The sequence below is a fragment of the Stenella coeruleoalba genome (genome assembly GCF_951394435.1).
Source record: "Stenella coeruleoalba genome assembly, chromosome: 14".
NCBI lineage: Eukaryota > Metazoa > Chordata > Mammalia > Artiodactyla > Delphinidae > Stenella > Stenella coeruleoalba.
Window position 1 is genome coordinate 88,174,031 of NC_137160.1, and position 27,619 is coordinate 88,201,649.

Below are 27,619 nucleotides of genomic sequence, written 5' to 3' on the forward strand. Positions count from 1 at the left end.
ACCACAGTGGAATTCACCATTTTTTCAAGTGCAAAGAGATAGAGAAACGTGCACGTGAATTTCTGGAGCCCTGCTGAAGCTGTGCAGCCTGGTTCAGCCTATCAGATCGCCTGGGAGGCTGCGGGCTGCAGGCACAAACTAAAAGTCATCACTTCACGGTTTTGACATTACATTTTTTTCTCGCCCATGGGGACTGGAGGGCATTTGCTTATCCTCTTTAGGAAGTACTTGGACTCAGGGCTCTGTTCCCACTTAGCGTCAGGACAAAGGAGCTAGTAATATAAGCTAACATTTAGTGGGTGTTATTTTCTACTTTATAGTAATAATAATGACAGCTAACATTTATTGAGTGACATTTTTTCTTTGCAAAAAATAGCTAGCATTTATGGAGTGCTACGTATTTTCCAAGCACTGCTTTGAGAGCCCTGTATGTATCATCTCATTTCTTGTTACAACTCTATGGAGCGGAAACTATTACCTCCATTTCACAGATGAGGAATATGAAACAGAGAGGTTCAGTAACTTGCCTAAGAGCACACAGCCAGTAAGCACTGGAGATGGTACAGTGAGGTAAGTGTTATTTAAATCACATAGCACATTATAGCAGTGATTATAATCGTGCGTGCATGTGTGTGTGTGTGTGGACATGTATGCAGTATAAAGTTTTGGTCTCTAGTAAAGTGGGCTGAGGCTGGCTAAGGGCCTGACACTTTGCTATCACCTTGGGCAGTGGTCCCCAACCTTTTTGGTGCCAGGGACCGGTTTCGTGGAAGACAATTTTTCCACAGACCAGGGGAGGTGGGATGGGGGGCTAGGGGTGAGGTGGAGAGGGTGGGGGGAATGTTCAGGCGATAATGCGAGCCATGGGGGGCGGCAGATGAAGCCTCGCTCGCCCGCCGCTCCCCTCCTGCTGTGTGGCCTGGCTCCTAACAGGCCACGGACCAGGACCCATCCACGGCCCGGGAGCTGGGGACCCGTGACCTTGAGAACACTGCCCTGGATGCTGTGGTGGGCTGTGGGGACTGGTGTGATCGCTCAGGGCACCTTGTAAATAGTTTCATCCGTCTCTGAAAGGGTTAAAGAGAAAACGTGGCCGGCATCTCTCAGAGGGCACGAGGGTGCGGTGTATTTTCTTCTTCCATCCCTAAATCACCTTCCTTCTCTCTCTGGGCAAGCGAGGCTCCGCTCTAAACAGAGTTTACAGTGTGTTGTACGTCTTGTACTTATGCATATTTACGCTGCCTCTGAGGCGCTGGCGGAAGGTAGCTGACGTATGTATGTGCCCCGTGCCTGTCTGCTCTGCTTCTGAACCTCAGATCCTGAAGGCAATTCCCAGTGGTGCATAACAGGCTGGTGTTAGGACCCAGGAAGGACACAGCAGCCGCGGGACATAAATAGAGAAGCAGAACAGAGCAAAGTTTGAGGAGAGAGCCTTACATCCCTCACTCTCTCCACCCCAAGCGCTGGGGGACAGACAGACGGACGAGGTGCAAGCCTGAGTCACACCAGAAGGAGTCGGGCAGCAACGCACCAGCCCAGGAGCCCGAGGGAGCTCCAGACACAATTCCTCCCACTTCCAGGAAAAAGAGAAACTTCCAGCTCCGAACCTGGGTGGATACCACTGAAGACTCTTGACAGAAACAGAAAACCGCGAGGGACCCACGATCGCCCCCGAGCCTCGGCACTGCAGCCGCAGCCCTGGGTTGCTTCTCGGGAGCTGCGATCGGAAGCTGCCTGTCTCCTCCCTGCGTCCCCGAGCCGGTCTGATCGTTCCCGTGTGTTTATTGATCACCGAAGACCCTTGAGTCCGGAGACGAAGACGAAACACCCATTAACTCTCACGACCCTCTGCCTTAACTCTCTGCAGTTCACAAACTCTAGGGAAACAGAAGGTTTTCTTCTTTCTGGAACCTGTGAAAATGTCCCTTTCCCAAGGGAGCGAAAGTTAAACGCGCCACTTTGTCCCAGACGCTCAGGAACTCTGCTTGGATCACGTTTTCGCCTCCGCAAAAAACATGAGGAAACTGCTGCCTCTCTGCTGCTGGCATTCCTGCCTGCTGCTATCTTCCTGTGATTTTCAGGTAATGTCCCCAGGTGCTGCTCGCCGAGACGGGACTCGCCGGGAGGTTCCCTGCATGTCTTACAATGTGGTGTTTTGTGTGCAGGTGCACGGAGCCGACACCAGGTCACAAGCCCATCCAGGTAAGTGAGGCAGCTTCCCTCCTGGTCTGCTCACTACCTGCTCTCCCTGCCCAGCCCGGGGTCTGGAAGCAGTTCGCTTGTTTGTCTCTGAGGCTGTGGGCGAGAGGCCCTTCTTGGGCTCCTCTGGCCCCACCAGCTGTCCTGGCACCTTGTCCCGTGGGTCACTCGTCATCCTGCACCTCCCTCTCGGGGAAGCAGGTCTCTCCGCGCCCGGATGCTTCTGGTTCCGGGGCATTCAGGACACGGGGGTGTTCACCGGTGAAGCACCTTCTGTCTCTTACTTACACCATGTGTCTCCAGCACAGATTCACTTGAGCTGACTTAGAGCATCCCCCCCTTCCCCGCACCACCCCGTCCTGTCCCCATCCCTCCGATGGGAGCTTGATTCCTCCATTTCCTCTGAGGAAACCCCTCGCCCATCCGGCTGGGTCCGCTTTTGCTTTGTCCCCCTGAGTCCTCAGTCTGGAAGCACCACCCTGAGGCTTTCCTCGGGGAGGACAGAGGAGACATGAAAACTTCCCTTGCCCCTTCGCAGAGGGGGCGGCCTGCGTGACAGTGACGGGAATTCGCTTTGCCGGCCCTTGTTCCCGTTTGCTGCCCGGCTGGCATGCGCGTGGTAGAGGGGACCCTACACTAACGTCCCCAAGTCCTCGCTTGGGAGCCCGGAGGACAACTCCGGCCTGGGGGTGAGCATGCCTCTGGCCACGATTATCGTCACGGGCAGTCCTGCCAACTCCATGACCCACCGGAGATGGCGGGTGCAGCATCCCCGACCCCACCCAGGTGGGAAGCCAGTTCCCAGGAGAAGGCTCCGGTCTCGTGGGAGCACCAGAGCCGTGCGGGGTGAAGGTAGACGAGGGGTGGGACTCTGCCCCCTTTGGAGTGACGCGGCCGTCGCGGTGGGTGCTGGAGCACCCCGCCGTCACTGCCACCTCCGCTGCCGTCTCAGTGGTACAGGGGCTGCCGTGTCTCTTTCATCCTCATGTTTGAGTTCAATCTTTTGTTGAAAAGGGTGTGAGGGCGGTGAATTTCCACAGGCTCCCCTTTCCTTAGCCAAAACGCCGAAAGAAGGATTTGGGGATAAATAGGTCATCTAGCATCGCACCAAACGGAGGCTGTTCGTGCCCTGTGGCTAACTCACAGCCCAGCTCACGCTGGTTTCCCAGGAGAGACGTGCGTGTGGCCAGGAAGGCGACAAGGCAGCCCTAGGACCCCGGCCGCAGTCAGGGTGGGAAGGGAAGCTGTAGGGTGTTTGCCGTGTGGTCCCTTGGCCACATTGCGGCCCCCCGGTTCCACCCACGTCCACTGGCATCCTTGACCCTTAGCTTCAAGGAGTGGCTTGAACTCAGTCTTGGTTCCATAGAGAAAGTGCTGCTCTTCCATCCGACTGTAGGGTAGAAAAAACATTTCTTGGTCAACTAACTACCTCAGAGAAATAATAATAAAACTGACGATCATAGAAATGTTACTACAAAGGAGCAACGTGCCCCGAGGCCTGGGCGGACAGCTGGAGTGCAGGGAGTTTGGGGTCTTAAGCTGCCTTGTCAGCAGCGCTCCGTAGCTGCGAGAGATTCCTCCTCATTGAATCCGCCCGTCTCCAGCAATCTCTCTTTCTTCTTGTTCTCCCCACCCCTTTTTAATTTTATTTTACTTAAAAAAATTTTTATTACTTTTTATTGGAGTCGAGTTGCTTTACAACGTTGTGTTAGTTTCTGCGGTGCAGCAAAGTGAATCAGCTCTACTATACACACAGCCCCTCCTTTCTGGATTTCCTTCCCATGTAGCTCCTGGCAGAGCACTGAGTAGCGTTCCCTGTGCTGTACAGTAGGTTCTCACTAGTTACCTATTTTATACATAGTATCAAGTGTGTATATGTCAATCCCAATCTCCCAGTTCATCCCACCCCCTCCCCCCTTGGTCACCCCACATTTTTAAACCTTTATTTCCTTTTCTTCCTCCCGCCTTCCTTCCTTCTAAGAATAAAAAGGAAGGCTGATATTTATTGAGCATCTAGGTGTTTTTCTGTATTTTTTTTATACCCTATGGACGAAACCCTATTGCTTCCTCTCCTTCCCCCCTTCCTTCCTTCCTTCCTGTTTCCCTCCTTCTCTCCCTCTCTCTCCTTTTCTTTCCTGTCATCCTTTCTCCCTTATTTTCTTCCTCTCGCTCCTCCTCCAGTCCTTTTATTTTGTCTTCTCTTCCTCCTCAACCGCCTTCCTGCTGAAAAGCCTGACCCCTGTCATCTGTGCACCATCAGCACCTGGGAGGCCTGGTGCATTTCTGCTTCTGGCCCCTGAAGCCTGCGGCATCTTGAGGGGGGCCCCAGTGGAGGAAACCTGATTCCCAGGACTTCCACCCAAGGGCATCCGCCCAGGCACACAGTGAACACGCAGAGACCCTGTTCCCAATGGGAAGAAGTTTGGAAACACCCTGCATACCCATCTGTGTGGGAAAGGCTACATCAATTGTAGCCTTGTATTCTAAGGAGCAGGAGGCGGTAAATAAAAACGCCAGCGTGATGGCGTACCGGGTGCTTTTGCGTAGCGCCCATGCAGTCCCCCCTGTGCCCTGAGGCGGCTTTGCCAGCCTCCAGGTGAGGACGCGTTTCTGCCCAAGAGTAAGTGCTCTGCCCGAGGTCCCAGCGCTCATAAGACATAGTGGTAACGAAGGTCACAAATTTGGAGGGAGCTGGGGGTGGTCAGACTCATGCAGAGGTTGTTGAAGATGAGAACAGCCTGGTCAGCCCAGTGGGGGAGGTATGCCCGGGATGCTTGGTGAGCCGGGGTCCCCAGTAGAGGCTGGACCCCTAGTGTCCCGAAGGGCAACCACACCAAAGCTTCCTTTCTAAGGTTCTAGGAGGACTAGTAAGCGCTTCCTGTTTTCTCGGTATGGTACCCAGCCCTGTGCCTTACAGATACTAGGTGCTCGGTGAATACCTGTTGGCTGGATGACGCACTGTCCGTTGAAGGTTTGCTGGTTGTCTGGTGAGCTGAGTCCCTGATGACAGACAGCCTGTGTGATTTTAACACCCAGCTGGGGTTTTGGCTTCGTTTTCTGCCTTGCCTCTCTATACTAGCCCAGGGAACTCGATATTTTCCTGGTCTTTATCTCTACCGCATAGATAGGTATTTAGTTTCATCAGTAATTGAAAAAGAACTTCGAATCGTTTCGAGCATTCGTGTGTTTGTGACTGTGACTGTCATTTTGTGCCAAACTATAGCATGCTGTTGGAAGGACCACCAGGGGCTATTCTAGCCCACCTCCCCATTCGAGAGTTGATGGAGGTGAGGCCCAGAGAGGGGAAACTGGGGACTCCATCCCACACCTGGATCCTTTTCTCTGGCCCCAGGCTGCCCGATTTCTTGCTCTGGCCCCGAGGACAGTGCTAGGAAGCTGTGATGGCGGATAAATCGAAATCCGTAAATGGCAACGGCCAAGACATTGCACATCACTTGAAAAGAGTTCATAAACCTGCCTTTTACAGATAACTTTTGTAATGAGGGGACTTAATAAACCATGTCATTATCCAGAAGTTTCCTGGCCCTGGGGTACACAGAGCGGCTGGTTCTATTTCCAGGAGATGGGGGCAGCTCACCTCACTGGCCCCATTTAGATGGCAAGGAGGCTAACACAGGTGATTATAGTAATTATAATTCCTGTAGTTATGTAGTGGGTTTTTTCCCTGTGTGAATCAGTTGTTTGTTCCCTTTATTTATTTTTATTTTTTAATTGAGATATAACTGGCATGTAAAATTAATAATGAGTTTCAGGTGTACAACATCATGAATTGGTATTTGTATATATCGTGCAACGTTCAGCACAGTAAGTCTAGTTAACATCCGTCACCAACATCGTGTTGTATCGTCTATAAAGGACCCTCAGAGTCCCTAGGTCATGGTAGGAACTTCATTCTTCATCGTCCTAGTGCAAACACAAAAGTGTTTATGATATAATTTTTAAAAATAATGTTTATACACTATTGAACAAATGGAAATTTGGCATTTAGAAATTGGGGGGCATCAGAATTACATAGTCTTTCTAGGTTTATTCTTTTATTTATTCATTATTGCAATTTCATCATTCATTCCACCTATATAGTTTTTTTAAGAATTAATTGCTAACATTAAAATTTGGGGGAGAGTTCAAATGCAAAAACCTAGATTTCTGACACACACATACACACGTGCATGCACACACACATACACATGCACATGCACACACACACATGCACACACACACATGCACACATACACACACACACCAGGCTGTGTTTTAGACACGGGGCTAAGATGCAAATAGAACAAATTCTCCGCACTCAAGTCGCTAAGAGTCTGGTATAGGAGACAGACAACAAACAAATATATTAACAAGCAAAACCTTTCAAATTATAGTGTAAGCCCTACGGGAAGACAAAACAAAGCATTGGGAGAAAGAGTGGATGGTGGTGGTGATGAGGGGTGATCAGGGCAGGCCTCTTGGAGGGGGTGTCCTGAGGGCAGAGGCTTGAATGACAGAGTCGGTTATGCACAGCGAGAGAAGAGCAGGGGGGACAGCAGGCGAGTCCCACTGTGGAATGAGCTTGGTGTGTCATGGGCCAGGCAGGAGGGGTCCGAGATCTGCCCAAATTGGCAGGGACCAATTTTCCTCTGTGTGGTGTAGATTTCCATCGAATAAAATCGGTGGACACGTATTGCCCTACACAGATTCAAGGGGTGAGGGCTTCCCTTTACTGACACACAGAGTAAGTGACAGGGAAGGGATGGAATGGGGAAATCTGGAATAAAAGCTGAAAAGGAAAAATTAAAGGTTTTATTAGCTTTTCTTTTTGAATATTGATACCCCTCCTTCCCTCCCCCTCTCTCTCACCAAACTGGATCAACAAAACATTAAGTATGGAGGAGAAATTCTTGCTGAAGAACTGATTTTGAAAAAAATTATTTTATTGAAGTAGAGTTGATTTACAGTGTGTGTTAGTTTCTGCTGTACAGCAAAGTGATTCAGTTATACATATATAATCTTTTACGTATTCTTTTCTATTACGGTTTATCACAGGATATTGAATAGAGTTCGCTGTGCCATACAATAGGACCTTGTTGTTGATCCATTCTATGTATAATAGTTTGCATCTGCTAACCCCAAACTCCCACTCCATCCCTCCCCCACTCCCCCTCCCCCTTGGCAACCACAAGTCTGTTCTCTCTGTCTGTGATTCTGTTTGTGTTTTGTAGATAAGTTCATTTGTGTCATTTTTTTAGATTCCACATATAAGTAATATCGTACAATATTTGTCTTTCTCTTTCTGACTTACTTCACTTAGTAGGATAATCTCTAGGTCCATCCATGTTGCTGCAAATGACATTATTTCATTCTTTTTTAGGGCTGAGTAGTATTCCATTGTGTGTGTGTGTGTGTGTGTGTGTGTGTGTGTGTGTGTATGTGTGTGTATCACATCTTCTTTATCCATTCATCTGTTGATGGACACCCAGGTTGCTTCCATGTCCTGGCCATTGTAAATAGTCCTGCAATGAACATTGGGGTGCATGTATCTTTTCAAATTACAGTTTTCTCCAGATATATGGCCAGGAGTGGGATCGCTGGATCCTATGGTAGTTCTATTTTTAGATTTTTAAGGAAGCTCCATACTGTTCTCCATAGTGGCTGCACCAATTTACATTCCCACTAACAGTGTAGAAGGGTTCCCTTTTCTCCACACCCTCTCCAGCATTTATTTTTCGTAGGCTTTTTGATGATGGCCATTCTGACTGGTACGAGGTGGTACCTCATTGTAGTTTTGATTGACATTTCTCTAATAATTAGCAAAGTTGAGCATCTTCAGTAGATATTTTTATGATTTTGGGGTTTCTAAAATCAAGAATAGGTTAAGTCCTTCATTTTTTCAAGGGTTCTTTTATATCCGTTAGCGTGATTTTATTGTTTTCTTCATGAGAATGTTGTATAGTTCTTATTCTTTTGTTCTTAAATGTCTTGGCTGCATTTATAAATGAGAACCTTTCTTCTGTTTGTTAGAATTATTATTTGAATACAGGAGAGCTATTGACATTTGCATATTTAATTTGTATCCGCCTCCTTACTAAATTCTTTTATTGTTTGTAACAGGTTTTCACTTACCAGATTCTTTTCTTATTTGTAATAGTTTTTCATTTTCACTATCAGGCATATATCATTTGAAAATAATGATTATATTATCTCCTCTTAAAAAACGTCTTTGGGCTTCCCTGGTGGCGCAGTGGTTGAGAGTCCGCCTGCCAAGGCAGGGGACACGGGTTCGTGCCCCGGTCCGGGAAGATCCCACATGCCGCGGAGCGGCTGCGCCCGTGAGCCATGGCCGCTGAGCCTGCGCGTCCGGAGCCTGTGCTCCGCGACGGGAGAGGCCACAACGGTGAGAGACCCGCGTACCGCAAAAAAAAAAACCAAGACACGTCTTTTACAATGAACAACACAAAGATTACTTTATTAATTTTATCTTTTTGGTAACCTGGCAGACATTCAAGGCAGTTGATTATTATTTAGTCATCTGGGCCATTATTTCCACTTCTGGGAACTGTTCACAGAGAAATAGTCCAAAAGAAGGTTCAAGTTAGCAGAACAATTCAGTGTGTGATGGTGCAGCCTCTCCAGGGACTATTACCCAAACTCGATTATGAGCATTAGAGAGAAAAAAATAAATCAGATAATTTGTATGGTATTAGTGAGAAGAGCAGAATAAAAAAGAACATATCTGCACAAAATGATGTCTACGCAAAGTACAAGGAGCATAAAGGTAATTTTGGAAGGATTCATTTTTAGTATGGTGGAAGCAGAGAGATAATAGAAAGATCAGGACCAATGCAGGAGACGTGTATGGAGGACACCAGTCGGCTGGGTGACTCCTGAGGGGGCATTTTATTCCTTGTCATAACAGATAGGCTAAGAGTACAGTTATCTTATAGAGTATCATTAGAATGAAATGAGGAAGTATTTGTAAAGAACCTTACACAACGTCTGCACAATATCGGTGTTGGTTTCCTCCTCTTTTTCAACCTCATTTTTTTTTTTTTTTTGCGGTACACGGGCCCCTCACCGCTGTGGCCTCTCCCGTTGCGGAGCACAGGCTCCGGACGCACAGGCCCAGCGGCCACGGCTCACGGGCCCAGCCGTTCCGCGGCATGTGGGATCTTCCCGGACTGGGGCACGAACCCGTGTCCCCTGCATCGGCAGGCGGACTCTTAACCACTGCGCCACCAGGGAAGCCCTTCAACCTCATCTTTTTCTCTTGTCTGACTGTATCAGCTATGTCTTCTAAAAGGCAGGAAGTCATAATGGGGTAATGGACATTCTTGTCTTTTTTGCTGACACGCATGGGTGTGCTTCTTGTGTTGCACCGTTAGGCATGGTGGCTATTATTTTCTTTGGTTAAAAGGTATCTCTCTATTCCTATTTATTATGTTTTATTCTGTAAAAACACTCATTTCATTACTGGGTGTTTTGAACACTGGGAGTGTGTACTGAATCTATTCAAATGCATTTTGAATACATCCCACAGTCACTCTGACACTTTTACCCTTTCCCCAATTCCTGATGGAGGTGGTAAGTGGTTCCTTATGTCCAGCTCTTTCTTTCCTAATGGTGATGTAACATTTTTATTCTTTTCTCCCCCAAGGGTTTGACGTCTTGGCTTCTGCTTCCCATTACTGGCCATTGGAAAGTGTGGATGGGATCCACGAACTTCAGGAGACAACTGGAGGTAGACTGGGTGGGGACAGTAGCCAGGGCCCCAGGAATGCACTTTCCCTAGGGAATCAGGGGCCGTTGGGAGGGACAAGGGAACAAACAGCATCCTCGATGACGGAGATGAATAAACATTTGTGTAGCTTCTCCCTAGTCATTGTTATGGCAAAGGATTTTACTAGAACTTTTATATGTTTTTATGGTGGAAGGACGGAATTTATGCTTCAAAACATTAAGATGTGCATTTCGTCCAACAACCTTTAAACAAATGCAGCTGTTTTCAGCTTTAAGCGGTACATGGTGGATCAGTCTCTGGACAAGTCCCGACGTACGTTTTCTAGGTAGGCACAAATGGGGTAATCTACGTGCCTGCCAGAGCGGGGGCCCATTGGAACCTAGGGCCAAACGTCGTGCCGACGAAGACTGAGCCCCTTGTTTGCGGGGTCACGACTTCACTTAGCAAAGGTACCCCCCCCGACCTACCTGTCAGCTCCTCTCCACGTCACTGGAAGCCCTCCTGTGAAAAGATCCAACATCACCTAAGATGCGTCCAAGGGTCCCCAATTCCATGGAAGATAAAGTTTCTATCTGAAGCAATTCAGACACTCTGAGAAGGAGAAACCCCAGACAGCCCTGAGCATTTTTGCATTCCAATAATAAGCTTTTTTGAAGTCTGAGTTTTGAGTGATTTGGGATGCTTTGACATTTTAATTTTTATTTCCTTTTTCCACTCGATCATGTCCAACGACTGATGTGTAAAACGGGAGAGCTATGTACGGCCATCCTGGCACGCGCTCAGATTGTCTATACGGGTTCTTTGTAATGGATTAAACGCCCCCCCGCGCCATTGCTGATTACTACGCTTTCCACACCAGCACACTGGTGTCTTCCTTATTCCTGGGACTTCATGTGCTGCCGTAAATTGCCAACTCAGATTCTAAAACCTTTTTTTTTTTTTTAATTTGCAAATTGAGAAGCATTACAGCTGAAGTCTGCTGGCATCCTTAGAGGAGCTCAGTCAAGGAGCAGGACCCCTGAACGGTGCTGTCCTCCTGTGTAGGGCCACCGGAGGCCCTGCCTTATTCTGCGTTGCCTCTTGCTTGTCTGCGTATCAGGCAGCAGTGGCGGCCACAGGAAAACCTGGACTGGGCCACCGGGGCTCCATATTTTCTCGAAATAGTCTGTACCGTAGGGATGGAAGGTCCCTCTGATAGTTATTTTATGACTACCTCAGGTTAAAAGACATGGTTTCCCCTTGTTATAATCTAATTTTCTTTTCTCAGGGCCTTTACTTTAAAGCCTTTGAAATGAGATCATTCCAAGTGGAAATTGCATTGTCAAAAGAGCTCCTTGTTTAGGACCCAGGCGCTATTTTAGGAATTACTTCAAACAGAGCTCCGATAAAGATCCGTATGTCTCTCCTCACCCCCTCATTTCATCGCCATAGATTATCAGATAGAATTGCACTGTGGTTGAAGCTTGTTCACCCAAAGTGTTATTTTCCCGTAAACCTCGAGCTCTATCGGTGTTTGTCCCAGGACACTTTTATGATGCAGGTTTCACTGCACTGCTCTGTTGGGTCCATTCTTCACGTGACCGTGCTTTACCGGCATGTTTCAATTTTACTCCCGGGGACAGTCGAATGGTGTTGGGAGTCATTGCATGGACACACTGCTTTGTCATTTGTCGCTGAATTCTCTGTTGTTTTGTCCATTCGTCATAATAACATGCAGGTGTTTTCATGCTGTGTTGCTGTTTCATCAGTTCTTGTGACATCACAACCGTCAATCCTTTTGTTAAGCCTATTTTGTGGCCGAGTTCAATTTCATATCTCTCAACTGAGTATCTGGATGGGAACGGGAGCCAGCAAACTGCAACCGAACACAGCGGCGATCACGCCCTAGGTTTGGGACTGAACGGGGCCGCTGGAGTTGCCCTAATGTCCCCTGAAAAAATAAGAGGGAGGTGGGGTGGGAAGAGAAAATCCAAGCTGTTTGCGGGATGAAAGGCACACTTGTCGATGCGTGTTGAGTTGAGAGATATGTCGGTTCCATTTGTTTTTCGTGTCACTCATTCATTGTGCTTTTCTCTTTTGTTGTTTTACCCAGCATTACGAACCCACAACCTCACTGTGCTTCCTCCCCATAATTCTACCTTTGTATATACCAATGACTCTGCCTACTCAAATTTCTCTGCAACCGTAGGTGAGCACACGTTTCTTCTGTGTTCTGTCGAGTTTGGATCTGCAATGAATTGAAAGGCCATTCCAAGTTGGTTCTATATGAGTTCACTATATCTTGACTAGCAAACAAGCAAATAACCAGAAAAAGGGCCAAAGATCCAGGGTATTGAACATAACAACTTCGAATTAGGTCTAAAGGAGTTACCACGGATTGCAGTATATTAGGGGGTGTCTATACGCTTTCAAGCGACCAGGGTCTTCCAGACCAGCTGCTGGTTTTCAGAACAATACAGACATAAGATGAGTAGTTTCTACAAATAGAACTTGTTTGGATTTTTAAATGGATTCTTTGGAGGGGGAAAAACATGCCCTTTGAATGGAAAATTAAAGTCGATTTTAAAATACCTCATCAAAAATTTGATCTCTTACAAACATTAAAATCGGCATTTCTTCTGTAGCTGGAATTTTTTCTTTTTAATCATTAGAAGCTGTTTTCTAAGACACACCCACAAGAGTCATGGCTAAATGACTATCTTATTTAATACCCTCCAGAGCCCGTGTGTTTCGGATTTTGCTTATGCAGCACAGAGCAGAATGGATAGTAGCAATTGGGCAGCTCTCTGGTCAGTGGGGAGGGTCAGCTCAGGTAATTTAGGTCTCACTCCTGATCTTTTTACAATATATCACCTGATTGCTCTTTCAACTGTGGGGTGTTTTGCTTCCAAAATTAATTTTGCCAAGCAAACTGTCTTGTTAGGGGTTTATACAGCCTCATTCAATCATGAACTGTGAGTTGCCCATGTAACTTTGTAATATGTAGATCGTCTCCAGCAATAAACGAGATAGATTAAAAAAAAATAAGTTTAGGGCTTCCCTGGTGGCGCAGTGGTGGAGAGTCCGCCTGCCGATGCAGGGGACGCGGGTTCGTGCCCCGGTCCGGGAAGATCCCACATGCCGCGGAGCAGCTGGGCCCGTGAGCCACAACTACTGAGCCTGTGCGTCTGGAGCCTCTGCTCCGCAACGGGAGAGGCCACAGCAGTGAGAGGCCCGCGTACCGCAAAAAAAAAAAAAAAATTTAAACACGATAAGGAAACACTTGAAGCCCTTTGAGTTGGTATCCACATGCCAATGGTTGTCAGAAAATCTGAGCTGGGGTAGCAGTCGGTCAAAGAGCCTCCAGTGCTCTGTACGTCTCCATCTGGCTCAACGGCTCCAAAGGCAGAGGGTGTGCCACAGGGCAGAGGGTCATCTGGGCGACTTTGACCCCAGTCAACAATGCGTGACTCATCACCCTTGGCTTCAATTCTGTAAACCACTGACATCGCACTGACACCATCAGAGAGGTTTGCTATGGGAATGGGACAAACAAAAAGGTGGCGGAGCTGGCGTCTCTGCCAGGACCGCTGGCCCTGCGGTCTTGTCGTTGGCGGGCTCTTCTGGGACGACTCGAAGTGTAGCTCTGCATGTCCTTCCTAGAGTTTGAAAACGAATTCTCTGCAAATCCTGGGCTCCCATGTCTAGGATTGGGAGCTCTCAATGAGAACTCAAAAGGAGAGCGAGTTCCCATGTAGTTTTACGTTCAAACTTGAATCTCAGTGTTTCACTTGGAAAGTCTAGTGTGAAGGTGGCAGTGAGAACTCATGAAGAGGTGGATGGAATGAAAGTTTAGGACAGTAGGAGAGTCTAATCACATGGCTTCTGGTAACTCAACTGTCGGCCGACGTAGCAATTATAATAGTGTTATATTACAGTACCTAGTATACGCTGGTATGATATTAATTAATGTGATACAATATTAATAGGATAGAATACTTAATATTGACACGAATGTATATTATTTGTGATTTAGTTCTTAATTATGAAACGTTAACTACTGTTGATATTATATAATAACATATAATGTTCGAAATATTTAATTATAAATATAAATTAACACAGTCTACTTAGATGTAAGTTGTTTGTAAGCCTGACACATCTCTGGATGTTGCATCTCATGCGATCATTAACCTACAGTGTTGCCATTCTTCTCACTTAGATATTGTAGAAGGAAAGGTCAACAAAGGCATTTACCTCAAGGAGGAAAAAGGAGTCACATTTCTCTATTACGGAAGGTACAAAACTTCTTGCATCAGTAATCCAGCACAGTGCGGCCCTGAGGGTGAGTGATGAGCTCCATTCTTTTTCTTCTTCTTTTTTTTTTTTAAGTTCATTTCATTGCCAGGTACCATCTGTTGCTCTGGGCCATGGCAGATGTGAAGGCGAAGTTCAGCGGCAGGATGCGTGCAAATGTCACATACGGCTTTGAGGGGAGGGGAGGGGAGGGATAGGGAAGCAGACACCTAGCATTCTAATGAGAGACTGGTCCTGGAGATGGAATTAAAACACCGTCTCATGTCTCGTGAAGGCGGGAGAGCAAAATATTTAATCTTGTAAAGCAAAATCAAACACACAACAACAACCAGAAAACCCAAGAAACAAACAAAAAAGAACCCTCCATAAAAGCAGGCACCGTGACGTCACACTGGAGTTGGGATGGGGCCGTGGAGTTTGCGGGAAGTAAATTGATGGTGTGGCTCACAGAACGTTATTTCTGGCTCCAGGATGTTGGCGATGGATCTGGGCGGGGCGGGCCTTTTAAGGCTTGTCCCATGGGTTTGCTCCTTTTATATCCATCAAGATTGGAGGGGGCAGTGGAGAGAGATGTCCCAGCAAGAGGTTGCAGGTCTGTGGTTAAAATAATGCACATGGACGAAACACATAGATGCAAAAGAGAAGTTAGGAACCTATTCCTTCTTTTTTTTTTTTTTTTTCTTCTTCTATGAAAAGTCAACTGCTCTCCAGTGTCTGAGCTTCAGACAATGGACGTCTGAGCCACATTTCAAAACTTTCTGGGAAATTGTTCTTTGCCATCCAAATCAGCTCCCAGTTTCCAAGTCCCATTATCCTAAGGAAATAAAACATTTTCTTTCTAGGAAAGAAGAAAGCTTAATGCAAGCCAACTTGAAAGCCCTAAGGCTTTTTGGACATCCATGGCCTTATCAAAACCGCCCTGTGATGAATTCATTGTTCTTGACTCTGGGCCATAATGGGTTACATTCCAGTAAAAGTAAACAAAAGCTTAACAAGGTGATAACATGTGGAAGGAAACGTTTTGGACTTCGCAGAACCCAGAGTTTTGAGAAAGGGTTTCGAGGTCCCAAACCACGCCAGGTTTACAAATCCACAGTTCAAGTTGTTCCTGAATTCAAAGAACCCCATAAACACAGCAGCCTTGTTTATTCCTCTAAATTTAAAACAGCCCCGCCTCAGCTACAAGGGCTCAGAGAAGCAAGAAGGCAGGCACGCCTGCCTCAGCCCTGCCCTGCCTCGGTCAGGGAGGCGGCGAGCGGGGGTCTCTGCCTGGTCTCTCTCTGGGTCTGTAGGGAACGGCCTCTCCCGGAGGACAGGTGTGTCTCTACAGCCTCCGCTACCAACTGGAATTGACCCGTGTGGGATGGAAGGTCCCGGGAATTCCAGTGGCTGGGACGATCACAGGTGACCAGCCTTTGAAGGGTGACTATGATGGGGCCAGTGGGGCAGCCCAGCTATTGCAAATCAGAACTATTGGGAGGTTTCACCTGAACGCTGCGGTCCTAAATTAAGAGGCTTCCGAGCTGACTCTGGCCTGTGGCTGCATTTCGTTTTGCAAAATCACGGAGTTAAAAACTTTTAATTAGTTGCCAATGTTGAAAAATAGGAAGATTTCACATAAAAATATGAATTTCCAATTTCTCTTGAGAAATCCAGCCCTCCCAGCCGCCGGCCCATTCTGACTGGGTGGGGCTGAATGGAACGGCCCCCTTTGTGATGGACATTGCCCTTTGGTTCATCACAGACGTCTGACCCTTTGATCATTGGGCCGGTTGGGCACAGAGCACGGTAACGGCATGGGCTCTGAGGCCAGGTGGCCTGGGTTCCAGTTCCTGTTCTAATGCTTTCTGCGGTGACCTTGGGTAACCATCTAACCTCTGAGTCCAAGTTCCTTATCTGTAAAATGGGTCAATCAAAGTACCTTGCTCATGGGGTTGCTCTGAAGACTGGCACGTGGTTGGTCCAGCATTGAGAGGCCCTTGGGGTCAGGTTTGGGTGGCTCCAAACTTCCCTCCTGTCACCAGGATCTTGGAACTCACCCAATCTGCTCGCTTGTATGTGACCCTATGACAGGGGCTGACATGGCTGGACTGATCATAACAATGACCTACAATTGCTAATCATTTACGTCGTGCCAGTCAGTGTTCTAATCCCATTACATGTATTAATTCATTTCATCCTCAAAAAAAAAACGAGACAGACGAGAGCTCAGGTGGTAGAGAGAGCTGTGAACTTTGGCTTCACCTCCCACCCTGTTGACAACTTTTCCTGTGTCATGTTAACTGGAGTTTTTTAAGGTGTTTTTCGGGTGGCCACTTTCTCTAGAGAATGGCAGATATCCAGGGAAGCCAGGGAACCTCAGGTCAGCCTTGGCCCCCAGAGACTGTGCTGCTGGGGGGCTTAATGCGAATGCAGAGGGAGGTTGGGTATTCCTCCATCCACCTCCCTTGGTGTGGTCTTCAGACAGGGCCACCGAGCATGGGTACCATCCTAAGGACCACTGCATGCGTCTCCCCATTTTGCTGAGCATATCCTTTGCTCTGGTGGGTTTCCCTGGGGCCTCAAATAGCTTGTATTTCTGGGTTTAAGGAGAACAGCGAAGGTCTGTCCAGCATTTTCCAAATCAAAGTCCACGTAGCATGTGAAGTAGGTGAGATGATTTCAGGCGCACTTGGAGCGATTAAACAATTAATGGCTATGTTTTTATTTTAAGATAGCTCGTCAGAAGCTTAAGATAGCTTTCATAGATATTCTTTAGGATGAGACTTCAATAAGTGGTAAGCTTTGAGTGGGTTGACTTAAAGAACAGTGTTTCATCATAATCATCTAGGTGCTGTTCAGATAAGATGAAAATGTGAGTGATTAAAACGTAGGCAACATTGGATCAGCCTTTTCAGATACATTGATCTAGCGTCCTCCACATGTTTTTTTGGAGGTGATGGTGGGCACAAATGTATGTCCCATTATTCTTATAACGAAACTTGTATATAGATAAGGTTGTTATAATAATAATGGGTTTTATATATATATATATATATATTGGCCTCACTGCACAGCTTGTGGGGTCTTAGTTCCCTGACCAGGGATCGAACCCGGGCCCCAGCAGCGAAAGTGCCGAGTCATAACCACTGGACCGCCAGAGAATTCCCCCAACATTTAAATAAAGAGAGAAACGCTCCCCATGCCCAGTCCAGCCGGTCAACTGTTTTCATGTTTGTGATTTCCCAATTCTCTCGTGGCCTCTGTTCACAGTTCTGGCTGACTTTTTTTAAAGAATGTTTTAGGAGACAGGATTGAGGTTTAGAGCTTTTCAAAAAAGGATAAAACATCTGAGCAGTTTAGCTGTCCCTCTCCAAGTTCTCAGGTAGAACGTGGAATCGTCTTCCTCTGCCAGGCTGCTCACTCCAAGCTCTTGAACCCACACCCTGCTCACCCTAGGGCTTCTCTCCACTCGCTCAGACAGCTTCCCTTGTTTCTCTGAGCTGAACGTGAGGCCTGCCTTTTGGCAAATGGTGTCTCCTGGGCAAGTTTTCTCATGGGTGCTGGGTGCAAATGCAGGAGGAACTTTTGAGAGAAAAAGGCTATTTGAACATTAACCGAAGGAAACACAGTCTATGTTCCTTAAATACCGAGGTGTCTCACTGCCAGCTCCCACGACCGCCAAACACACAAGCGGGGAAACTCAACCTGGGAAGGGACTCTTCCTGAAATGTTCCAGCATCTTGTTTCATTCCCCTGTAGACCCTGAGAGCTCGGCTCGAGTGTTACTTTTGCAGGGATGCGTGCCAGACCAGCTGCGCTCCTCTGTCTGTGTTCTCACATCTCCCTGAATGTTTTCCCTCCAGCCCGTGCACCGGGGGGGATGACCTGCTCCTTGTCTGTCCTCCTTCTTTGGCCTTTAGCTCTGTGAAGGCAGGGACTCTGTCTCGGTCACTGCTGTGTTTTCAGGGATGAGTATCAGCGTCGTAGATGTTTGATCCATGTCTCTTGAACAGATACGTCTAGTTTAACTGTCTTTTTGATGTTAAATTCCTTTGAGTGCTTCCCCAGCAAATGTCTGATGGGCTGTCATTTGAATATCACCCTCGATGGGTCCTTCTCCATTCCTGAAGGGGCCTGTCCCATTTTTGCACTCCTTGGACCTTTAGAAACTTATTTCTGTTATTGGATTAAATTCCATCTTGAGTAATTATCTCTAATTTGAGTTCAACTCTAAATCACCTTGGCTCCCCGCAGGAAAGACATTCTCTCTGCTTTACTCATTAGCTCTACCTTTCCTCCCTCTGGAAATGCGCCCTTTGCTTTTCCTCTTGTGCGTTAGAGCTTCCCCTGCTTATAAACACCAGGAAGCCTGCTACAGCTCCGCAGCAGCAGCTGGGAAATCTCACCATCCACATTCCCTTCTTCTCAACTTCGATAGGACTTTTTTTGCCCTTTGCATTAGGTTACTAAATTTAAAAAGCTGTCAACAAAATGCTAAAATATTTGCAGAATTGAGTTTCAGGACGGTAATTTCCAGAATGGTCTGCTGGATACAGGCTGGGCATGGATCCAACTTCTGTCTCCCTCAGATGACTGGGGCTTATGGGGCTGTTGGAAAGCCTGACGGAGCCTCAGAGAGAAGTATTCATTCAGTACGCCCATTTCACAGAGGGGGAAACCGAGGCCCAGAGGGGGCACAAGAGGGGGCACATGGCGATTTAGTGCAGAGTATCTCAAAGTGTTGTTTCCAGACCATCAGCAGAAGAGTCTATTGCAGAGATCGTTAAAAATGGAAGTTCTCAGGCTCCAGCCCAGAACTCACTGAATCAAAATGTCCATGGATGAGGCCTGGGAATCTGTAGTCTTAGCCAGGACCTCCAGGCGATTCTCATGGACCGAATCACAGAACTGGCCAAGGCTGACTCCGTCCCACAGATGTGTTTTGTTTGCTGGCGTTATGTCGATTCTCACATATTTTATATTTTAATCAGCTTTCTAAATTGTTCTCGACAGGACGGGTGGGTCCAAATAGCCTGGCTCACTGTTTGCAGAAACAGAGCCTCTCTCACGGTGCTTTAAATGTTTGTTTTTTTTAAAATTAATGTCTAATTCCTATATAAGAGAAAATTTCATTAAAAAATCTATACTTCTGACTTCTCTTAAAAAAATCAGAAAATCCGACAGTGTTCCCTGCCCACCTGGCAGTGGTTGGTTACTGACTGTTTCCTTTGGAATGGCCCAGTGGTCTCCAGATTTCCTGAGTCCCCAGCGTTCTCAGTTCCCTGCTTGCTGAGACTGAAGGGCAGCTGCCACTCACCTGTTGGTCTCATAATAATGAGAAGAGAAATGGTTAGTGTGCAAGAGAGTCCTACAGCACCAGGCATTTCTAGAAGAAATCAAACCGAGCCTTCTTGGGGGGCAAGAAGGGTAGACATGAGTAGTATTTGATATGCAGTGTTTGATCTGAGAAAGTGTGTCTGCATGTTGAAAGATACAGTCTGAGCTGCCTTCGAGAAACACGCTGGCTGTCTTACAGAGTCAATCCTCCTGGCAAGATGGGCTTTTGAGTTTACGGCCTCTGTCGTGTACACTAAAGTCTGAGAAACACTGCCCCTTTGGGTCTCTATCATCTTATCTCTGCATTTCGTATATTACATGTTCTCCTACCACTGCAAACTCAACTATGGCCGAAGATGGAACTCCTTATCTTTCACCCGGTGTCTCTTCTGTTATCCAGATTCCCCGCCACTATGACCTTCAGCTCTTTCTCTCTCAAAAGTTTGCTCTTTGCTGTATCATTTCTCCCACCTTATTTGATTGTTACTTACTCGTCTTGTAATCATGGAGTTGGGAAAAAAAATCTAAGGATACAGTGTGGAAGCTTCACCATCGTCACAGCTTCTCTTTGTCAAGTAAAAATCAGATATTATTAGGGAAGACAGCACTGGTCCATGGAGTTGATACCTTGTAATGTTTCTACTTTAAGAGTAAGGTCTCTTGTGTTCACTGGACCGTATATAGCCTCACACTTGGCTCCTCAATTGTTCTGTGTGTCTAGGATGAATAAGAGAATCTTGTGAACCATTCTCTTTGTGTTTTTTGCCAGCTGGGTCTCCACAATATTGAGAATGGATGAGAGTAGATCCCTTGAAATTTGTACCGAGGAAACTTACACAGCCAGATGTAACTCTATTCTCATAGTCCTAAAGTGGACCAAAAAAAATGGCATGTCATCCCCTTAACTCAACTTTTGTAACGTCGACCATGCAGGCAGTGAGGCAGGATGTGTTTATGCCAAAGAAGAAGGCCAAGAGCGCGTTATTTACTTTAATAGGTTGAGGTTGAATGATGTAATTATCTAAATTTCCAGTCATGCTAGAATGTTTTTAAGACTAGTGATTCTTAAATTTCATTCACTTTTAAATTGTTTTCATGATTTTTTTTAGCCATATACACATAGCACCTGAACTATAATACTTATACCTTTTCTTTAAATTTTACTTACTTTGATTCAATTGAAAAGGAAACTTTATATCACCCTCAAGAACTGAAAACCAATCTTGGTTCCCATAAGTAGAAGACACCTATACTGTTGAATTCTACGTGGGTACCGTGGCCCACCAGAGGCTCTAAATTTGAGATGTGGCATTTCTGTGTTAAAATGGGGATTAGCAATTGTTACTTACATACGAATGGACTTTCTCCTTGTCACAATCAGAAGAACTGGAAGACCCTCGAGAGGGGACTCACGTGATTCATGTTATGTTAAAGCATGCCTGTATGCTAAGATTTTCTTGGAGAAAGTGTCCGACACCAGAGGGGGTGGAATTGTCAACTCTTAGAAAGATGTAGGTGAAAATCCTCATATCAACCTGTACTCTGCTGAAATGCAGAGGTAGGGATCACACCTTAGCGTCTTACAAAATCAGAGTTAGGCATCTATGGCAGGAACTGCTGGTGGACCGCTACCTAGGTGTCTGGGTCTTTTCTCAGCTTAGCCAGGAAGCCCAAATCTCCCCATCCCTCTCTCCCAGCCTGTGCTCTTTTGGAAGCACTCGGCAGGTGATCACTCCGTAGAGATGCTCTGCCACCAGAACCCTGCACACTTGCTTCTTTCCTCCTCCTCCTTGGCCACCCCGCACAGAAAACGCACTTAGAATCCTACAGTTGTAGATTCCCTTGGCGTCCTCTATTCTTTATAAAGAAACCACAGCCCCAGTTCTGGAGCCTCTCTTGACCAAAACCTGGGAGAACATCCAACTTCCATGCCTGAGATACGCCGTAATAAAATTGGATGTTGAACCAGCCAGATCAGATTAAAGGCCTTCCCAACCGAGCAGAATCGCTTTTCTTTTCTTTTTTTTTTTATTTTTATGAAATCCTTTTTATTTTGAGATAATTGTCAATGAACACGCAGTCAGTTGTAAAAAATAATACAAAGCAGCCCAACGTACCCTTAACCCATTTAGCAGTGGGTGAAGCTGAGTGATTACGTCAAGCAACTTGAGGTGGGGAATGTCCTGATCTCCTTTGTGGGCCCAGGGTCATCACAGACGTCCTTACAAAGGGAAGGGGCAGAGGGGCAGAGTCAAAGAGAGATGTGAGGATGGCTTTGAAGTTGGGGGAGGGGCCAGGAGCCCAGGAACGTGGACGCCTCTAGAAGCTGGAAGCGGGTGGGAACAGATTCTCCTCCGCAGCTTCCCAAGGGGACGCAGCCCTGCTCACCTGGTTTTAGCTCAAGCGGGACTTCTACCTCCAGAGCCCTGAGAGTGAATCGTGTTGTTATCAGGCATAGAACTATGCGGTGATCTGTAGGAAACTAACACAGAGGTACCGTCTCGGATTTCCCTCCTAACCGCAGCTCTCAGACCCAAGTCTCTCCTGGCCACATCTGCCTCACCAGCCTCACCTGCTTCCCTCTTACCCTCCTGGCCACATCTTGTCGCAAGACTGATATGAGGTCTCTGCTCCTTAAACGTTCCACGGTCCTTCGTCCTGTGCCTTCCCTTGTCCGAGTCACACCCGTTCCCTTCAGACCTTCAGGAAGCCTCTCCCAGCCTCCAGGGTAGATGGCGCCCTGCCCCGATGCCTGTCGTTCTTGTCTCTCCTCCCTGAGCTCATCACACCCGTCACTGGGGGGACTCCCGCGTGACTATTCACGTTGGTCTCTCCCTGCCCACACGGTAGTAAGTCCAGGAGCCCAGGGACCCCGGCGTCTGCTCATTTTTCTGCCTCCGGACCCTCCCTCATAATGTCTGATGTGTATCAGCCACTGATTAAATTGTTCGTTGAATGAATGAGGGTGCTGTTATGAACTGAATGTGTGCTCCCCAAATTCACGTGTTGAAATCTTATCCCTATGATAGTATTTGGAGGTGGGCCTCTGGGAGGTGGTTAGGATTCAATGAGGTCACGAGGGTGAGGGGTTAAGGCCCTTATAAGCAGAGGAGGAAACATGGGCTCTCTCTGTGTGCACGTATCAAGGGAGGCCACGTGAGGATAAAACCAGCAAGAGGGCTTTGCTGGCAGAATGATCACAGCCTTCCGGCTTCCAGAACTGTCAGAAATAGCTGTCGTTTAAGCCGCCCAGTCTGTGAGGTTCCGTTACAGCATCCCGAGCTTACCGCGTCAGGTGTTATCTAAGGTGAAACCACAGCCCGAGAGGGAAATTGATGGCCTTGTTTTTTTTTTTTTAAGTTTTATTGGCTTTAATATCAAAAAATTTTTGATTGAAGTATAGTTGGTTTACAATGCTGTGTTAATTTCTACTATACAGCAAAGTGATTCAGTGATACAGGTATATATTCTTTTTCATATTCTTTTCCATGATGGTTTATCACAGGATATTGAATATAGCTCCCTGTGCTCTACAGTAGGACCTTGTTGTTTGTCCATTCTAAGTGTAATCGTTTGCATCTGCTAACCCCAAACTCCCACTACATCCCTCCGCCACCCACCCTTCCCTTTGGCGACCACACGTCTGTTCTCTAGGTCTGTGAGTCTGTTTCTGTTTCATAGATAGGTTCATTTGTGTCATAGTTTAGATTCCACATATAAGTGGTATCATATGGTCTTTCTTTTTCTGACTTACTTCACTATGTATGATAATCTCTAGTTGCATCCATGTTGCTGCAAATGGCATTATTTCATTCTTTTTTATAGCTCAGGAGTATTCCATGGTATACATGTACCACATCTTCTTTATCCATTCATCTGTTGATGGACATTTAGGTTGTTTCCATATCTTGGCTATTGTAAATAATGCTGCTATGAACATTGGGGTACATGTATCTTTTTTAAAATTTATTTTATTTTATTTATTTTTGGCTGCGTTAGGTCTTTGTTGCTTCCCGCGGGCTTTCTCTAGTTGTGGTGAGAGACCGTTCGTGTGGTGTGCAGGCTTCTCATTGCGGCGGCTTCTCTTGTTGCAGAGCACGGGCTCTAGGCACGTGGGCTTCAGTAGTTGTGGCTCGCGGGCTCTAGAACACAGGCTCAGTAGTTGTGGCGCACGGGCTTAGTTGCTTCGCAGCACGTGGGATCTTCCCGGACCTGGGCTCGAACCCGTGTCCCCTGCATTGGCAGGCGGATTCTTAACCACTGCGCCACCAGGGAAGCCCACAGGTATCTTTTTGAATTAGAGTTTTCTCTGGATATATGCCCAGGAGTGGGATGGCTGGGTCATATGACACTAGTTTTTAGTTTTTTGAGGGACCTCCATACTGTTCTCCATAATGACTGCACCAGTTTACATTCCCACCAACAGTGTGGGAGGGTTCCCTTCTCTCCACACTCTCTCCAGCATTTGTTATTTGTAGACTTTTTAATGGTGGCCATTCTGACCGGTGTGAGGTGATACCTCATGGTAGTTTTGATTTGCATTTCTCTGATGATTAGCGATGTTGAGCATCTTTTCATGTGCCTGTTGGGATGGCGTTGGTTTTGATGCTCTCAGCATCACTCCACCACTCCAGAACATTCTTGAGCCTGCTCTGCTGGCTCTGGGTGGTTCTCATGGAAACTTGCTTTCAGCTGGTTGTCACAGTCGACATGCGTGGATAAGCTCATGTCCTCTCATGCCATTGCACTGTAGGTGGACGTGTGTCTGTCACAGGCCTAGGGCCGCCTCTGTCTTGAACCAAGTCCTCTTGGAAACGGGAAAGGGTGGAGAGTCGCCTTGCTCCCCCTCTCACCCTGCAGCCGCTTCTCCAGCGTCCTCCCCCGAATCAGCCACCCACAGCAGTGGTCAGGAAGGAAGGAGGGAGCCATGTGCACATCCTTGCGGTGGCCTTTGGTGGGACTTTGGGGTCAGGAAGGGGACTCCTCTGTGGATCGTCAAACTTCAGCTGAAATGTTGTAAGCAACAGAAATGCAACTCAGCTAGGCTTCGGGGGTTTATTGAGTGGATCCAGGTAAAGCCTGTGTTCTGGTTATCGACTGCTGCGTAACAAGCACTCCCAAACTTAGCAAGTGCAACACAATTGAGCATCCCCTCTCATGGTTCTGGGGGTTGCCAGGGCTCTCACGCAGCTGCAGCAGTGGCGGCCAGGACTGGGTCCTCTGAAGGTGCCCCTGAGGTGGATAGCCAAGACCACTTTCTTTTTTTTTTTTTTTCCAAGACCACTTTCTTTTTTTTTTCCAAGACCACTTTCTTTTTTTTTTTTCCAAGACCACTTTCTTCACTCACATCTCTGGCACTTCCAGCTCCTCTATGTGGTTTCTTTCTCCACCAGCAGAGTCTGGACTTGTTCCATGTTGGCTTTGAGCTCCAAGAGGCAGAAAGCTGAAGCTCCCAGGCAGTTAACAGCTGCACCTGGAACTTGGCCATGGCCACTTCCGTTGACTCCGCTTGGTCAAATCAGCCAGAGGGCAGGTGGAGAGCGGGAAGGTCACATGGCATGAAAGCAGATGGGATGGGAGACGGTGTGGCTTCTTTGGGAGATGGAGCGTGCCACAAGCTGGGTCCAGGTGCTTAGATAACATCACCAAAAGTTTGTGTTCCTCCATCGCTCTGGCTCTGTTCCAAGAAGGCTTTCCAGGTGTGATCGCAATGTCTGCCCAGAGTCTCCAGGACTCCCTTTTATTGGCTGAAGCCTGTCCATCTCTGAGCCAGTGCCTGTGATTCCGACTGGTCCAGCCCATGGGAACCTGGGGCTGTGTGGTCGGCCCCACCTGATCTAGAGGAAGTAGGAGTGGGGAGGATGGTCCCCCCGCAAGAACGTGGAGGTGCTGTGCTGGGCGAGGGAGGATGGATGCGGGCTGCTGCATCACCTGCGGGTCGCCTTGCCCTCCCTGCTGCCTGCTGCTTTGGTCCACTTTGAGTTACCAACATGCAGGGCACAGTGCTGAGTCCATGGGTCTGGGAAGAGCTGCTCCTCTACCTGGAGAGATTCCCTACCCACCCGTGCCTGCCGCCTCTGCCCTGCCCGCAGCAGACACCGAGAGGATAACGCACAAGAAGACTTCCTCGCCTAGCCCAGGTCTGTAGTGTGCATTTTTCTCCTCCATGGAATGCCTTCGAATCTTTTTTGTCTAATTCAGTGAGTGAGTCCTCTCCCAAACAACACTGTCTCTAAGGGAAGACAGAGAGATGACAGGTGCAGACTCCAGAGCCAGACTGCCTGGTTGAAATCCTGACTCTGTCGCTGGCTGTGTGGCCTTAGACAAGTAACTTTACCTCTCTTGGCTTCAATCCTCTCACTTGTAAAATGGGGACCGTACTAACACCTAGCTCATAACCCTAACTCTAACCCTAACCCTAACCCTAGTCAGGAGGAATAAAAGAATTAATACATGAAAATTCTTGAGATATCCTGTCTTGCTCAAAGTAAGTTCTCTTTAAGCAGTAGTGATCCTACTTTTCTTTATAAAGTGTTCTTTGTATAGTAAGGAAATTCATTTCTTGTTTGTTCAGTGTTTTACAAATAATTTTTTCCTGGGTTGTCATTTGTCTTTTGACTTTGTCATGGTAAATTTTTTGCCTTGCAAAATTTTATAGTATTTATGCACTCAAACGTATCCACCTTTTCTTGGGACAGCTGGAGTTTTTTTCTTTTCTTTTTTTTTTTTGGTCTTATTGAGAAAGAACTTTCCTCACGTTATTTTTTTCGGACGGATGAGGATTCAATGCTCATAAGAAGAAGAAAAGTATTGAGTCAATTTGTCAATATTGCACTTCTGTTTTTTCAGATTTTTTCTCCTTTGTATTGACAATTCCAAGTGCAAGAAACAAAGTTCCTGAAAATGCTAATGTCCGAGGGCTCCTTGTGAATCTTTTAAGACTCTATGAAGACGTAAATTGATATTTAAACACAAGCTGTCCCTCAGATAGAAATGCTTATTCTGTAGGCTGAATGAACAAAAATGAAAAGTTTGGCTGATAGTAACCATTGTTTGCTTCAATCTTCCCTTACCTAATGCCAAATTGAATGTTTTATTTTTATTTTTCTTCCTGGACAGAAAGATATTTGGCCAAGACAGGAGTGAAAGGAATTTTTAAATGCAGCTACGTGTTTGGAAAAAATGGACTTTTGTGAATCCCGCTGGGACTTCATTTCATAACAAAAGTTTCACAATGTGCCGTGTTCGTGTCCATGCGAAATTGGTTGTTTCTGAGTGGAGAGGCATGGCAGGAAGGCTTGGGGCTTTGTTTCTGGACTCTGCGCCACTGCAGTGCAAGGCAGACAGAAGTACTGGGATGCCCCGGGCCTGGGAGTCCCCTCCACCTGCTGAGTGGGGCAGTGTCTGGGGCAGCCCAGCCGCCCTCTGAGCAAACTGCCCAAGTCCCATCCTTTCATTGGCGTGACCTGTGTCCCAGGGCACTTTTGGGGACTTTCCTTTTTCCTCAATAGCCCTGAGAACATGCTGCTTATGACTCTGAGCTCTACCCTGGAGTCTATCTGAGCCTCATCTGTTGTTTTGAGGTTCCTCTCTACATTAAAAAAAAAAATTAGAGAAATTCCAAACCAGGGAATTATATATTATTATGAGTTACATATATAATTATAATATATAATTATATATTAATAATTAAATATTCCCATGATTATTATATAATCATGCCATGTTTTACATGTTTCTATTCATCGTATTAAGGCTTTCGACCTACAAAGGTATGATGCAATGTAGTTGTCACAATTATATTGTCACAAGACATTTGAACAACTTGTGACAAATAGGTTGATTCAAAAAGCATTACAGCCAGGATGGGTGGTGATGCGACAGAAGTTTATACTTGATGACAAATGTCTTCTTGTCATTCAGACTCTCTTGGACTGTGCCCATCATCTCACTTGAAGATAAGATACAAAGTCTAAAATTGGTACCATTTATATAAATAAGGCCCAGGGCCAATGGCCGCCCCCGCTCCCCTCCCAGCCCCATCCTGGGCCTGTTTTG

General features: G+C 46.8%; 1 protein-coding gene across 3 annotated transcripts in view; it reads left to right on the top strand.

The window, feature by feature from the left end:
- The first annotated feature begins 1,942 nt into the window (after positions 1-1,942).
- ADGRD1 (adhesion G protein-coupled receptor D1) overlaps positions 1,943-27,619 on the top strand; it is a 144,119-nt gene continuing 118,442 nt past the window's right edge. For 2 of the 3 annotated variants that reach the window (XM_079941916.1, XM_079941917.1), the window contains exons 1-4: positions 1,943-2,081; positions 2,166-2,202; positions 9,863-9,946; positions 14,148-14,270. In XM_079941916.1, the coding sequence (XP_079798042.1) occupies positions 2,016-2,081; positions 2,166-2,202; positions 9,863-9,946; positions 14,148-14,270 (310 nt within the window). In that variant the 5' untranslated portion in view covers positions 1,943-2,015. Of the gene's footprint in view, positions 2,082-2,165; positions 2,203-9,862; positions 9,947-12,038; positions 12,135-14,147; positions 14,271-27,619 lie in introns of all 3 variants that reach the window. The other variant, XM_079941918.1, reaches the window with a different exon arrangement.